Source organism: Phycodurus eques, chromosome 14 (assembly GCF_024500275.1).
Source record: "Phycodurus eques isolate BA_2022a chromosome 14, UOR_Pequ_1.1, whole genome shotgun sequence".
Lineage (NCBI taxonomy): Eukaryota > Metazoa > Chordata > Actinopteri > Syngnathiformes > Syngnathidae > Phycodurus > Phycodurus eques.
This window is the reverse complement of record NC_084538.1, coordinates 16,605,619-16,619,131: the sequence shown is the minus strand read 5'-3', so window position 1 is coordinate 16,619,131 and position 13,513 is coordinate 16,605,619. Positions and strand designations below refer to the sequence as shown.

The 13,513-nt window shown below is 44.6% G+C and overlaps 2 protein-coding genes across 5 annotated transcripts; both read left to right on the top strand.

Moving 5' to 3' along the window:
- Positions 1–1,102: 1,102 nt before the first annotated feature.
- gjb10 (gap junction protein beta 10) lies at positions 1,103–5,835 on the top strand. 4 transcript variants are annotated; one of them, XM_061696657.1, is made up of 3 exons: positions 1,103–1,911; positions 2,249–2,302; positions 2,450–5,835. In XM_061696657.1, exon 3 carries the CDS (start codon positions 2,480–2,482, stop codon positions 3,260–3,262), a length of 783 nt encoding a protein of 260 aa, XP_061552641.1. In that variant the 5' UTR covers positions 1,103–1,911; positions 2,249–2,302; positions 2,450–2,479; the 3' UTR covers positions 3,263–5,835. The 4 variants fall into 4 exon arrangements, with proteins under 4 accessions (XP_061552641.1, XP_061552643.1, XP_061552642.1 ...); XM_061696659.1 differs by having other exon boundaries at positions 2,429–5,835; XM_061696658.1 differs by lacking the exon at positions 2,249–2,302.
- Positions 5,836–8,028: 2,193 nt separating this feature from the next.
- Positions 8,029–11,784, top strand: gjb3 (gap junction protein beta 3). Its single transcript, XM_061696656.1, has 2 exons — positions 8,029–8,489; positions 9,979–11,784. The coding sequence occupies exon 2, from the start codon at positions 10,039–10,041 to the stop codon at positions 10,900–10,902; it is 864 nt and encodes a 287-aa protein (XP_061552640.1). The 5' UTR covers positions 8,029–8,489; positions 9,979–10,038; the 3' UTR covers positions 10,903–11,784.
- Positions 11,785–13,513: the final 1,729 nt, after the last annotated feature.

Here is a 13,513-nt window from a genome sequence, read left to right as displayed (position 1 = left end):
GATTTCCTGTGAATCGCTGAAATAATTCTTAGTTGTAAGACAACTTTATGAGAGCTGGTTTACATCTGTGTTGCATGGAGTCTATGGTAATGGTATTTCAACCCATGATGATTAGACTACTTTGTACAGTGGATGTAAAAAAAAAAAAAGTCCACATACCGTTGTTTCATGCTTTGTGATGTAAAAAAAAAAGAAAAGAAAAAAGGAGCAAGGTAAACACTTCAAACTATTTCCACCATTAATCTGACTTGTTAACCTGTAAAACAAAATATTTTATAGAGGGGGGGAGTAAAAATGAACTGAAATAATGTGGTTGCACAAGTGTGCACACCCTCTTATAATTTGGGATGTGGTTCAGTATTAACCAATCGTATTCCAACACGTTAAATGGGAGTCAGTACACACCTTCCACCATGCCAAGTTCCTCTATTTAAATCCAAATCAAATTATGCGGTTCTAGTAGGCTTTTCTTGACATATTTGTAGTCACATATTACAGTACAAGCCATGGTGAGTGATGCTGACACAACATCAGAGTACAAACGATGCAAAAGAATTTCCAAGGCATTAAATTCTGTATATCATTGAAGTCAGTGAGGAAAGTATGGCACCACAATGATATTACCAAGAACTGGATGTTCCTCTGAAATGGATAAAAAAAGATAAGAAAACTGGTCAGGGAGGCTCCCAAGAGGCTGACAGCAACATTGAAGGAGCTGCAGGAATTTCTGGCATGTACTGGCTGTTTATTATATGCGACAATATCCCATTTTCTTCATATGTCCGGGCTTAGGGGTCGGGTGGCAAGACAAAGATCTTAGAGAGAGAAAACTCTCTTAAGGCCGACTTGATTTGCCCCTTGCAGTCTGAAAGATTTGGAGCCACCTTTTTTTTTTCAGAGTGGGCAAATATTGCCACATCAAGATTTGCTGCCCTGATAGACTCCCTCCCAAAAAGTCTAAAGTGCTGTAAAAAAAAAAAAAAAAAAAAAAAAAGCCATAGGTCTTGACCAAGGTATTAGTTGATTGAATATTTATGCAATCAGCTTATTGTACTTTTTTTTTTTTCTCTCTCCTTAAAATATATATATATATTCCATTTGAGTTGTACAAGTCAGTCACATAAAGGTTGGAAAGTTTCTATGTCAATTAAGGGTGTCTTTATATCACAAAAACCTGGCATTTGCACAGGGGTGTGTTGACTTTCTATTTCCACTGTACATTCCACAGTTGTTCTGCATTTTTTTAAAGAAGCCTATGTGAAGCCAACACATGGGCAAGGGACTTGCCACAGAACGCATTGGATAACCTAAACCTTACAGTGACTTGAACAATGGCTGAACAAACCATTATTCTTGACTTCTAAATCAAAATCTCATTAAGGACCAACATAATGATGGTTCCAGGGCTTAAAAACAACAACCGAAATTAACCAACTTCCCCACAAGGGTGAGCAAATACACTGCAATTGTGCTCTATAACATGTATTTGTGCATTGGAGTGCATGAATTTTCAAATGAAATGATTATTATTATTGCTTTTACTTGTTGATGGGGCTTATTTCCTAAATTAGCCTATAGCGGAGTTTTACATTTGCGTGAAAGTAAAAGATCATTCTTTTGTCTTTTCCCAACAAATGTTGAGCAATATTGTGAGGAACGCCCCTCAAAATCCCTGCAGCAGACGTGGTGGGGGACGAGGGAAACAAAGAGAAACGCGGCCGCTTCGGTGAACAAGCGGCGGTGCAATGATTGTGCCACACCTGGGCAGGCAGGTCGCATTTCGTCAAGACATGGCAGAGGAACAGCTCCACCCTCCACCCTCCACCCCCCACCCGTCGGTCCTGTTGACAACTGCGCTCAGATTCCCCCGTCGGTGAGCTTCATCTGAGTGCTGCTCCTCCGCGCTGCGCCGTAAGTACTCAAATTATCCTAAATACTCACAATTAAGGTGATTCTGTTTTGTCGTCTTCCTTGAGGTTCGGAAGCGGCAAATATGCCAAAGTCTTGGCTTGCTTTCTCGTACGGCGACGACTTAACTCTTGATCCCGTGAACGCAACTTGACTGACTTGTAATAGAAATGGACGAGAGGGTTTCGAGATGAAGCTAACGTTTATATATATATATATTTATATATATATATATATATAATAGTGCTATTTTCGGCCGTTTTATGGCTTAGTTGCCCCCCGAAAAACTTTGAATTTGTTACATGAGATCACAGCCTCCCAATTTTTTTTTTTTTTTCAGCTTGAAGACACCAATTCCAAATCTGTTACCTCTTTGGGACACGAACATACAAAAGTACTGGTATATAATTTACTGCCATAACACTAACATAATGAATTACTGTTGCTTAGTTTGCATGTATTATTTGCGTGACCGAGCCCCAGCAAAAATGTTGAGACTGTTTTGACTCCATTTCCTAAGCTTTGCCACTTTCGCCGGCAGCACGAAAGAAACAACAGCGAGTTCTTCATCATGAACTGGGGCTTCCTCCAGGGCCTCCTGAGTGGGGTGAACAAGTACTCCACCGCCTTCGGGCGAGTGTGGCTGTCCATCGTGTTCGTCTTCAGGGTGCTGGTGTTCGTGGTGGCGGCCGAGAAGGTTTGGGGCGACGAGCAGAAGGATTTCAAATGCAACACGGCTCAGCCGGGTTGCCACAACGTCTGCTACGACTACTTCTTCCCCGTGTCCCACGTGAGGCTGTGGGCCCTGCAGCTCATCTTCGTCACATGCCCCTCGTTCCTGGTGGTGATGCACGTGGCCTACCGGGAGGACCGCGAGCGCAAGAACCGCCTCAAGTACGGCGAGAACTGCCACCGCCTCTACCAGAACACGGGCAAGAAGCGCGGAGGCCTGTGGTGGACCTACGTCCTGACTCTGGTCTTTAAGGTCAGCGTGGACGCCACCTTCGTCTACCTCCTTTACCACATCTACGAGGGCTACGACTTCCCCTTGCTCATCAAGTGCGCGCAGAAGCCGTGTCCCAACCAGGTGGACTGCTTCATCTCCCGGCCCACTGAGAAAAAAATCTTCACCATCTTCATGGTGGTCACCAGCCTGGCCTGCATCCTCCTCTCGGTATTTGAGATCGTTTACCTGGTCGGCAAACGCTGCCGCGAGTTCTTCGGCGCTGTCCATCACTCTCACCACATTGTGACCACCGGTGGCAGCAACTTGATGGAGTCAAACAAGCTGAAGATGTCCAAGAAGAATACGCTGGAAACCCCTGCCCCTGCGTACAGCGTGGCCGTAATTTGAAATAATGCTTCTTCTTTTTTTTTGTGTTTGTTTGTTTTTCAGGCAAAGACTTGACAAGGCATCCTAATGTCTTTTAAAAATGATCTGCAATGACTTCTTACTGTCTGGAAATTTGAGGTTCTTGCGCCTCGATGGCACATGGTCACTGGAGAGTTTTCAGTGGCAGTTTGTGAAAAAAAGCAAGTTTGTGTGACGTGGGCGTTGAGACCATTACATGAGTCAGTCTGTGCTTTGAATCCTGTGGTCTCATACACACCCACGTGGTTTCTGTGTCAGATTTTCCTCTGTGGCCGGCGCCAAACCTCCAAACGTTTTCATTCAAATTGTACGGAGTCTTTTCAACTCTCATATAAACTGCACGGACAAAATTTTTGGGACACTCCTAATCGAGTAAATCAGAGATTGGGATAGACCCTTTGACCTCCCCCTGAATCTTAATTCTTCTAAATTAATTCATACGTTGTGTGCTTTGTCAGACCCAATGAAAATCATATAGTTGGAAGAGTCAAGGAAGAACCTGAAAGCCCTGAAGTTGGGATGGGCATTTGACGACATTTTCTTGATCAGCTATGGGGGAAACTAACAATGAATTCACAGGTTACTGGCCAGCACAGTGGACGAGGGGTTCTGAGGTTTGGGTTTTGAATCTCAGTTGTGGCGTTTGCGTGTTCTCTGTTTTTGCATCGGTTTCCTCCGGGTACTTTGGCTCCCTCCCAAATTCCCAAAACAAGAATGTGATCTAATTAAAGATTCGACGTTTTCCAAAGGTGTGAATGGTTGTTTCTAGGCTTTACACGATCAGGATTCTTGGGGTGAGTTTAAAAAAACGATAACCGATGACCGATCTGATCACAAGGTGGAGGACGGTGCTATTTAAATGACGTGTTCATTTACTTGTGCACTTAATTGCGAAAAAATTATATGTACAATAAATAATGTATCCTTGTTCCTCTATTTATGCCAGTGAGGCATAGTGACAGACAGAACAAATGAATGGTCTTCTATTAGATGGCAGGAAGTAAATACAGTAATTCATGTAATCCACTTTTTGTGACATTTTTCAATTGTAAAATATGTTCCTTGGCTCCATAAAGGTTGGAAATCACTGCGCTAGTCAGATCGTGCATTCTAATCAGTCAGGTCAAACCGACATTACAACATGACAGAAATAATGGCTGCTAACTTACTGTAATTAAATTACTTCACCCACACCGAAACTTTAGAGCGTGATACGACAGATCGGCGGCATGTTTATATCCAACCATTCGCGCTACCGCTAGCTTGCTAGGCTACATAACATTTTATTGCTTGCTTGTGAGCCGTATCGTATTCAAAGTATATGAACATAACTCAAGCAGTCCTTAAACGAACGTCCTCTCCTGTCCTGAGCACCGGTGACCCCCAACACACGTTTTTCCCCATTTTGTCCTCACAATACAAAGTCAACCCGCTCCACTCTTGTTGTCGTCACCACGGTAACGAGTTTATCCTGGCGCATTTGAGTTGACAAGATAAAGCCCACTGATCGTAAAAAACGGGATGCGGTGGTATCGGAATACAAGATTTTGTTGCAGTAGTCTGACAGTGCAATCGCGAAAGAGCAAATTTGTCTTTTCGTCTGAGCGGGCATTACGTGTTGTCCGTCTCAGACGTGTTGTCAATCCCACACCGCTGACATGTTTCTATTGTTTTTTTTTTGTTTTTTTTTTCAACTGCATTGGCCGTCAGTTATTTACAGTACTACGTCAAAAGACACGCGACAAGGCTAAAAATAAACTAGTTTTTGGATTCAAATATACTGTGCACGTGACGACGCGGAGTAAATGTCTTTTGCAGAGCTGATCAATGACGTCATTGATCGGATCGGCGAATTATGGAGATTAGTCCAAGGTGTACCCTGCCTCTTGCCCAAAGTCAGCTGGGAGAGGCTCCAGCTCACCCGCAAAACTAATGCGGAAAAGCACTGTAGAAAATGGTTGGATGACTGGATAGTCAAAATGAATAGACGTCTTTTCAGATTACTTTTTTAATGGGATGGAAAATCTTTGAATGTTCTGAACTCCTGTTTCCACGCTAGCGTTGTCGTACTCAACTTCCCAACGCTAATATCATCGACTTTCTTTACTTTCTTAACTCGCTGAGACCAAATCAAATAGCGTTTGCAGCCGAGTAGTGCACTCCATTTTGCCCCGATTTCTGTAATCGTTCAACAATCAGTTCCACACCATCTACTGATCATTTCCTAACAATCACTGAAATTAATTATTAAGTCAAATCCTAGAGCTAACCGCCATCAAATACCTATGGGTTGAACTACAAGAGAGACTGAGCCAAGAGTAACTATTACAGTATCTAAGAATTCCCAAAAGAGTGGAATCGGTCATATTGTCCTTCCGCTTTTACTTTCTGTGTGGTCATGTCCCAATACTTTTGTCCATAATGTGTTCGTATGTTTGAGTGTGTGTATGCACATTTGCTTACATTGTTTTACACTGTGTATGTAATTTATCACCAAGTTGCTTGTTTTTACACTGTTAAGATGTATATATATTCCAGTAAATACTTGTTTTCCACTTGTTGAGCCCTGTCCTGCTTTCTTTCTCAAAAAAAAAAAAAAAAAAAAACATTATTGGGGGGTTCTCCTCGTGTTGTGTCATTTTGTTTTGTTTTGTTTATCTTGTTGCCAGGAGCAACACCCTTTAAGTTTGGGTTGATTGGTACTGTGAGGAGGGGGAAAAAAGGAGGAGCCTTGTGCTCCGTGGTTTGAGTCAACCCCGCTGACGTGCGGGCCCACCCAGTTTAGGAATTCTCTGCCCGTGCTGCCTGTTGATTGATTGTTCTTTTCATTTGCACTGGGGAGTTTGTTAAAGGCTGAGTGTAAAAGAAAGGGTTGTATCACAAAAGTGCTCACACTTCACTAACACGTGGATATGAACGTGTTAATGCTTCGCTAATGTGCTGATAATCGTGAGAACTTTCCGGGTTATCGCTTTCCCTGGTCCCTGCCTTGTCTCCATTCTGCTATTATAGTTCCTTAATCCTCCAGGGCAACGTTATGTTGTGACGTTCTTGTGTGGGGTGAGCTTGTGGAAACATGTTGGAAGATGTTGAGTAAACTGGTGCAGTCCTCCAGGTGTGTCCCAACAAACCGCTTGGACCGGTTCTTCAAATGGAGCCTAAATGCAAGAGTTTCACCCTTCCCCCTCTCTATCTTGTATACAATCTGTGTTTATTCAGTTCACAAGCATCACAGGTTCCTTTGGATTCCTGGCGACATTCTGTGAGTTTTAGCTCAGGGCTGCTAGACCTTGGAAGCGAGGTCTTTCAGAAGTTCCCATTTCGCCGACAGGACACACATTCCTAACCCACCCTGAAACGGTTCAACCAATGCAAATGGGAAAGTTGTCAACTCCCCCGCCAAGCAATTTTGGAAGCTTCAAAGTTTTTACATGCACAGGAAGTGTGCCACATTTTCAAACATATTTTCATTGTTGGCTTGCTCATCAGGTTTCCTGTTTTTTTTTTGTTTGTTTTTAAATCTGAAATGGTGGCAGTGAACCAGTTTCCGTATTGCAGCATTGTGATTTATCAGACCAAACGTGCTTCCTCATCGTTGAACTTGTGGGCTTGGTTGAGAGTTTGTGTGCGCTTACAGGCAATCCTTTGTGGCTCTTGACAGGGATATTTGCTGCATTAATACCTGAATATTGTCATAAACATGTCTGAAAACAGACCCCTTGTATACAAGTGTTGACTTGTTTGGTAAATCAAGCTGCAATTCAACCTTTGCGGAGTGCCAAGACCTGCATGACTAAGCATCTACACAGACAAGACAACACTTGCTGGCTTCTGACTTGTCGATCTAGTTTTCTACAGTTGAGATACATTTGCACAATCAAAGAGTTATGAAGATTTTGCCTTTTATCGTTCAACTTTAATTTCATTTCAATTCATGATTCATGAATAGTTAAGACCAGTTGTTTTGTTGTTTTAATGTTTAAGTATCATCAGCAGATCACTTGTTTTTGTATTAATGTGATAGTAATATCTTACTTGATATCATTGTTAATATTATTCTTATTGTCTCATCTGCCAGGTGTTTTGGACTACCTATAATAGCTTGGAAAAGGGCATCCTGGGCATTTCCAACCCAAATTATCTTGAAAGGACATGAAAGATTATTTACGAAACAGAAAAAAAAAATAGATGTGGCATGGGACCTAGAAAGAACAAACACACAAAAAAAGTATTTTAAAATAGGATCTTTCAATCACCCTATGCTATTCTGTTTTGAATAAAGATTTGTGTCTGAGTTGATCGTTTTTCTTCAGTTCCTTCAGTATTGTGAAGAGCTGTTTTTTTTTCCAGTATACACGACTCACAAAAAGTTAAGAAAAGTGAGTTTTCAGGTGAAAATTCAGGAAGAACCTAAAATATAAAACTATAGCCTTTGTACAGGTGACCTTCTCAGAGGAAAGTGGTCGCTGAGCTTAGAGCGTCGGACTGTCATTAGCAGATTTAACAGAGATACAGAGAGACCGGAAGAGTCACAGAGAGGCACAGCCACAAGCCAAAAACCAAAACCTTTTTGGCGAGTAGTGTAGTCGCCAAAGTATCGCACCGATATCATATCGTGAGTTTGTGTGCGCGGTGACTCCATCCTGCAGGTATGATGACGCACAGCCACGCTCACAGGACGAACACAATAGCGTTTGAATATTCGCTGTTCACGCAATGCTCGGCCGGTTCAGGTACAAACGTGTCAGCGGAGGGTGTGTCTGTCTTGGTGAATATGGAGCGAGTGGAAACAAGTCAGGTCAAAGGAAGACTTTGGTTCCTGGTAACACGGGAGCGCAAACAACACATTCTTACGCGCACATTAGCTTTGCATGAGAACCAAAAAAAAAAAGCGTCCCGAAGCTGAAAAGACGCAGGTGGAAGGGGATCCTCATGTACAGCAATGCACTTTTCTAAGTAATAGTCGAACGTAAAGAGCAGCGTGAGCGTGAGGCTGAGGAGGGAGGAACATCCGGGCTGTCTTCTTTTTGGGGCTTTTCGGACCACACCCACAGGCGCATTCGTCAAGCCTGCGCTCGTCTACCTGTCCGCGCTGCCAACCCTTCCAGTTGCACGGCGCAAAAGGACACCAAAATAATCGACAAATGCGTTGGCATCACGCTCGATCCGTCGTCTTGTTCACTTTACAAATGGACTGAGGCGTCTTTTGGTAAGCAGACAACTCGTTTTCATCCCCCCGGTGCGTTTGGGGCTCGTTTGTAAATTTGCGTTTCCACTGGATTTGTCGCTTTCCGCGGTTTTATACTTCCGAGAGCGGTCACGCGGGTTGTGTTATCCACTGGAATCGATCCAACTCAGAAAATGAGAGATCGCCTTGAGTGTAATATGTGTTGTTGTGTATGCCTACACGTTTTTTTGTGAAAGAGTAAAAGCTATATATACCATAAGGCTTGTCGAAAATTGGTGTGATAAACGTCAATAGAAAATGAACGTGCGTTCAGTGCAAGGCCCGAGAGTAATAAACATTTCTCATTGATTATAATTGCGAATGTAATATGTAAATGTGCTCCAAGTTGCGCAAATACATCAATTAAATATATTGTCCACCTTGTGGCAATACAAGACTCAATGTACGTGATGTTACGGAAATACAAGGCTTTGAAACTGCGTGTCGTGTATTTTCATACTGTACATTAAAATATGTGAAATCGACTTTATGGGTCAACAGAAAAGCAAAATAATTATTGTTTGTGGCGTTATATACATATTGGATAAATAAGGATGTAATTTCAAGGTCGATTGGTTTCAAGTTCAACTATTCATGGTGTTGTGTTGCTTCGTTATGTTACTGAGTTCAAATGTACAGTGGGTACGGAAAGTTTTCCGACCCCCTTAAATATTTCACTCTTTTTTTATATTGCAGCCATTTGTTAAAATCATTTAAGTTCATTTCCCCCCCCTCATCAATGAACACACAGCACCCCATGTCGACAGAAAACAACGTAATTGCTGAAATCTTTGCTGATTTATTAAAAAAGAAAAACTGAAATATCACACAGCCATAAGTATTCAGACCCTTTGCTGTGACACTCATATATTTAACTCGGGTGCTGTCCATTTTGTCTGATCATCCTTGAGATGGTTCGACACCTTCATTGGAGTCCAGCTGTGTTTGATTATACTGATTGGACTTGATTAGGATAGCCACACCCCTGTCTACATAATACCTGACAGCTCACAGTGCATGTCAGACTTAAACCCAATTGAGCATCTCTGGAAAGACGTGAAAATGGCTGCCTACCAACGTTCACCATGCAACCTGACAGAACTGGAGAGGATCCCCAAATCCAGGTGTGAAAAACTTGTTGCATCATTCCCAAAAAGACTCATGGCTGCATTAGCTCAAAAGGGTGCTTCTACTAAATACTGAGCAAAGGGTCTGAATACTTATGGCTGTGTGATAGTTCAGTTTTTCTTTTTTAATAAATCTGCAAAAAATTCAGCAATTCCGTTTTTTTCCCCCTGTCAATATGGGGTGATGTGTGTACATTCATGTGGAATGATTTTAGCAAATGGCTGCCATATAAAAAAAGAGTGAAAAATGTAAGGGGGTCTGAATACTTTCCGTACCCACTGTATGTTGACAGCCATCTTTGATGAAGTCGTTATTTTAACGTGTCCTCTCCTTGCTCTTTAAGCCAGAACCTTGAAAAGACTAAGCCTTCCAAAGAAGAGATATCTGACCAACTACCAAAGTCATGGACTGGAAGACATTCCAAGCCCTCCTGAGTGGGGTGAACAAATATTCCACAGCCTTTGGGCGCATATGGCTCTCTGTGGTGTTTGTGTTCAGAGTGATGGTGTACGTTGTGGCGGCCGAGCGGGTTTGGGGCGATGAGCAGAAGGACTTCGACTGCAACACCAAGCAGCCGGGATGCTCCAACGTCTGCTACGACCACTACTTCCCCATCTCCCACATCCGCCTGTGGGCGCTGCAGCTGATCTTCATCACCTGCCCGTCTTTCATGGTGGTCATGCACGTGGCCTACCGGAATGACCGCGAGCGCAAGCACAGAGCCAAGCACGGCGAGAGCACCAAGCTGTACAACAACACGGGCAAGAAGCACGGCGGCCTGTGGTGGACCTACCTGGTCAGCCTCTTTGTCAAGACGGGCATCGAGGTCGTCTTCCTCTACATCCTCCACCACGTCTATGACAGCTTCTACCTGCCCAGGCTGGTCAAGTGTGAGGTGTCGCCGTGCCCCAACATAGTGGACTGCTACATCGGCCATCCCACCGAGAAGAAAGTGTTCACCTACTTCATGGTGGGCGCTTCTGCGCTCTGCATCGTCCTCAACATCTGCGAGATTATTTACCTCATCTCCAAGCGAATCGTGAGAATTGCCAACAAGGCGCAGAGACGCAAACTTAACCTCCCCGTGGTCCAGGACGACTACATGGACAACCTCTTCAACAACTGCGTCCAGCCTCCGTCCAAAATGGACTTGAAGGATAAGCCTCCATCCTTCAATTCTGCAAATAAACCAGCGTACAGATTTTCCACGCTGAAGATTGAAGACAAGATTCGGGCCTCTGCTCCAAATCTGTCTACTCCTTGCTGAGAGCCAAAGCCAAGGAGACTGAGGATCAAAACCATCAGCTGAGCTTGGGCAATGATTCCTTTGCAGTCTTCAAAACACACTAAGAGCTATGGGCCAAACCATAGTGTGCGTCAGCTCCTGTCACTCAGTGCTCTTGTCACTGAGCACTGAGCGAAGCTGTGGGCCCCTACGCCGACACCTTTAGACTCTTTCTGAGCATCTGAACTTGGCAGATGTCAACATCCACAATATTTACATGTCACCTACGGCAGATTGATTTCTTATTGATATGTGGGATTGTTTTGGAATACAATAAAAGTTGCAGGCCTTTCCAGTCACCCCTTCACACACATTATTCCCTCTACTTCTTGTGAGTGGACGGGAGGCAGACACTTGAGATTGGACGCGCCTTGCCATTCGCCTGTACGTTTCATCCAGCTTCTCAATTTCATTCTGACGTGCTGGTGACGCTTGGAAGCAGCGCCCAAGTCACTGAAGAGTGGTAATGATTCTGGAATCTGAGCGCAAACTATGGCTGAGAACTGTACCTAAAAGTATGTTAACTGGCTCAAAACCTGTTTTTTCACAGTTTATTTTTTTTGGGGGGGGTGGGGGGGGTCTGGATTTATGAGGGTGACAAAGTGCATTGCATGTACAGTAGGTCCGTCATGTAAACCCTCGAGCAGGCACATTCATGACTTTCGAAACAGCAGCATCTTACTGTGCATTTGTTTTGGCTTTTTAGTACACAATCTCGCCTTCTCCGTGACCACTGTTGATTTAAATCAGCCAAAAGGAATGTTGCTGATAGTTCTGTGATGGCTAACGCTACAATGCTCCGAGAATTGTATTATATGTCATTTTGGCACCTTATTTTTATACATATTAAATATATTGAACATATGACTCTGGTCTACTTTATATAAATATCTAAATTGTTTGCGGTATCTCCTTCAAGCTCGGGTCCTCTACCAGAGGCCTGGGAGCATGAGGCTTCTGCGCAGGATCTTAGCCGTTCCCAGTTTTGCGCTCTCCTGGAGCGAAATGTCAGGTGTTGTTCCTGGTATCTGCTGGAGCCATCCTCCCAGCTTGGGGTTCACTGCCCCGAATGCCCCCATCACTACGGGTACCACTCTATTGCTTACCGTGGCCCTCCAGCATCAACCATTAGTTGACTTATTTTAATTGGCACGTGACCATTTGACTGAGCTGCAAATCACGATGACACGGAAAAGTTATAGTACTATGTGTGTCAAAGTGTTAAGAGGCCTGCAATAAGAATCTCAGCCTGCCGGTCAGACAGGCTCCCATGAGGTGCGGCATCGGAAAGATGCAAAGTCTGAATCACTTCCTTAACATACTTCAACAATGACTGGAGCCACCGTTTAAAAAAAAAAAAAAGTTACAAAACCCTGGGGGAAAACATGATTAATGGTGACTTCAATTCAGTATCTGTGAGTCCAGGGGGCATCATCATCTGGCTCCTCTCGATGTGGAGGAGCAGCGGCTCTACTCTGAGCTCCTCCCGGATGACCGAGCTTCTCCCCCTACCTCTAAGGGAGAGCCCGGACACCCTGCGGAGGAAACTCATTTCGGCCCCTTGTATCCGGGAACTTGTTCTTTTGGTAACGACCCACAGCTCGTGACCATAGGTGAGAGTAGGAACGTAGATCGACCGGTAAATCGAGAGTTTCGCCTTTCGGCTTAGCTCCTTCTTTACCAGAACGGATCGATACAAAGTCCGCATCACTGCAGACGCTGCGCCGATCCGACTGTCGATTCTTCCCTCACTCATGAACAAGACCCCAAGATACTTGAACTCCTCCACTTGGGGCAGGATCTCATCCCCGACCCGGAGAGGGCACGCCACCCTTTTCCGACTGAGGACCGTGGTCTCAGATTTGGAGGTGCTGATTCTCATCCTAGCCGCTTCACACTCGGCTGCGAACTGCTCCAGTGAGAGTTGGAGATCACGGATTGATGAAGCCAACAGAACCACATCATCTGCAAAAAGCAGAGATGAAATACTGAGGCCACCAAACCGGACCCCCTCTACGCCACGGCTGTGCCTTGAAATTCTGTCCATAAAAGTTATGAACAGAATTGGTGACAAAGGGCAGCCTTGGCGGAGTCCAACCCTCACCGGAAACGAGTCCGACTTACTGCCGGATATGCGGACCAAACTCCGACTCCGGTCGTACAGGGACCGAACAGCCCGTATCAGGGGGTTCGGTACCTCATAATCCCGTAGCACCCCCCACAGGACTCCCCGAGGGACACGGTGGAACGCTTTCTCCAAGTCCACAAAACACATGTAGACTGGTTGGGCGAACTCCCAGGCACCCTCGAGGACCCTGCCGAGGGTGAAGAGCTGGTCCACTGTTCCACGGCCAGGAGCAAAACCACACTGCTCCTCCTGGATCTGAGATTGGACTTCCCGACGGACCCTCCTCTCCAGCACCCCTGAATTGACCTTACCAGGGAGGCTGAGGAGTGTGATCCCCCTGTAGTTGGAACACACTCTCCGGTGCCCCTTCTTAAAAAGGGGGACCACCACCCGAGTCTGCCAATCCAGAGGCACTGTCCTCGATGTCCACGCGATGTTGCAGAGGCGTGTCAACCAGGACAGCTC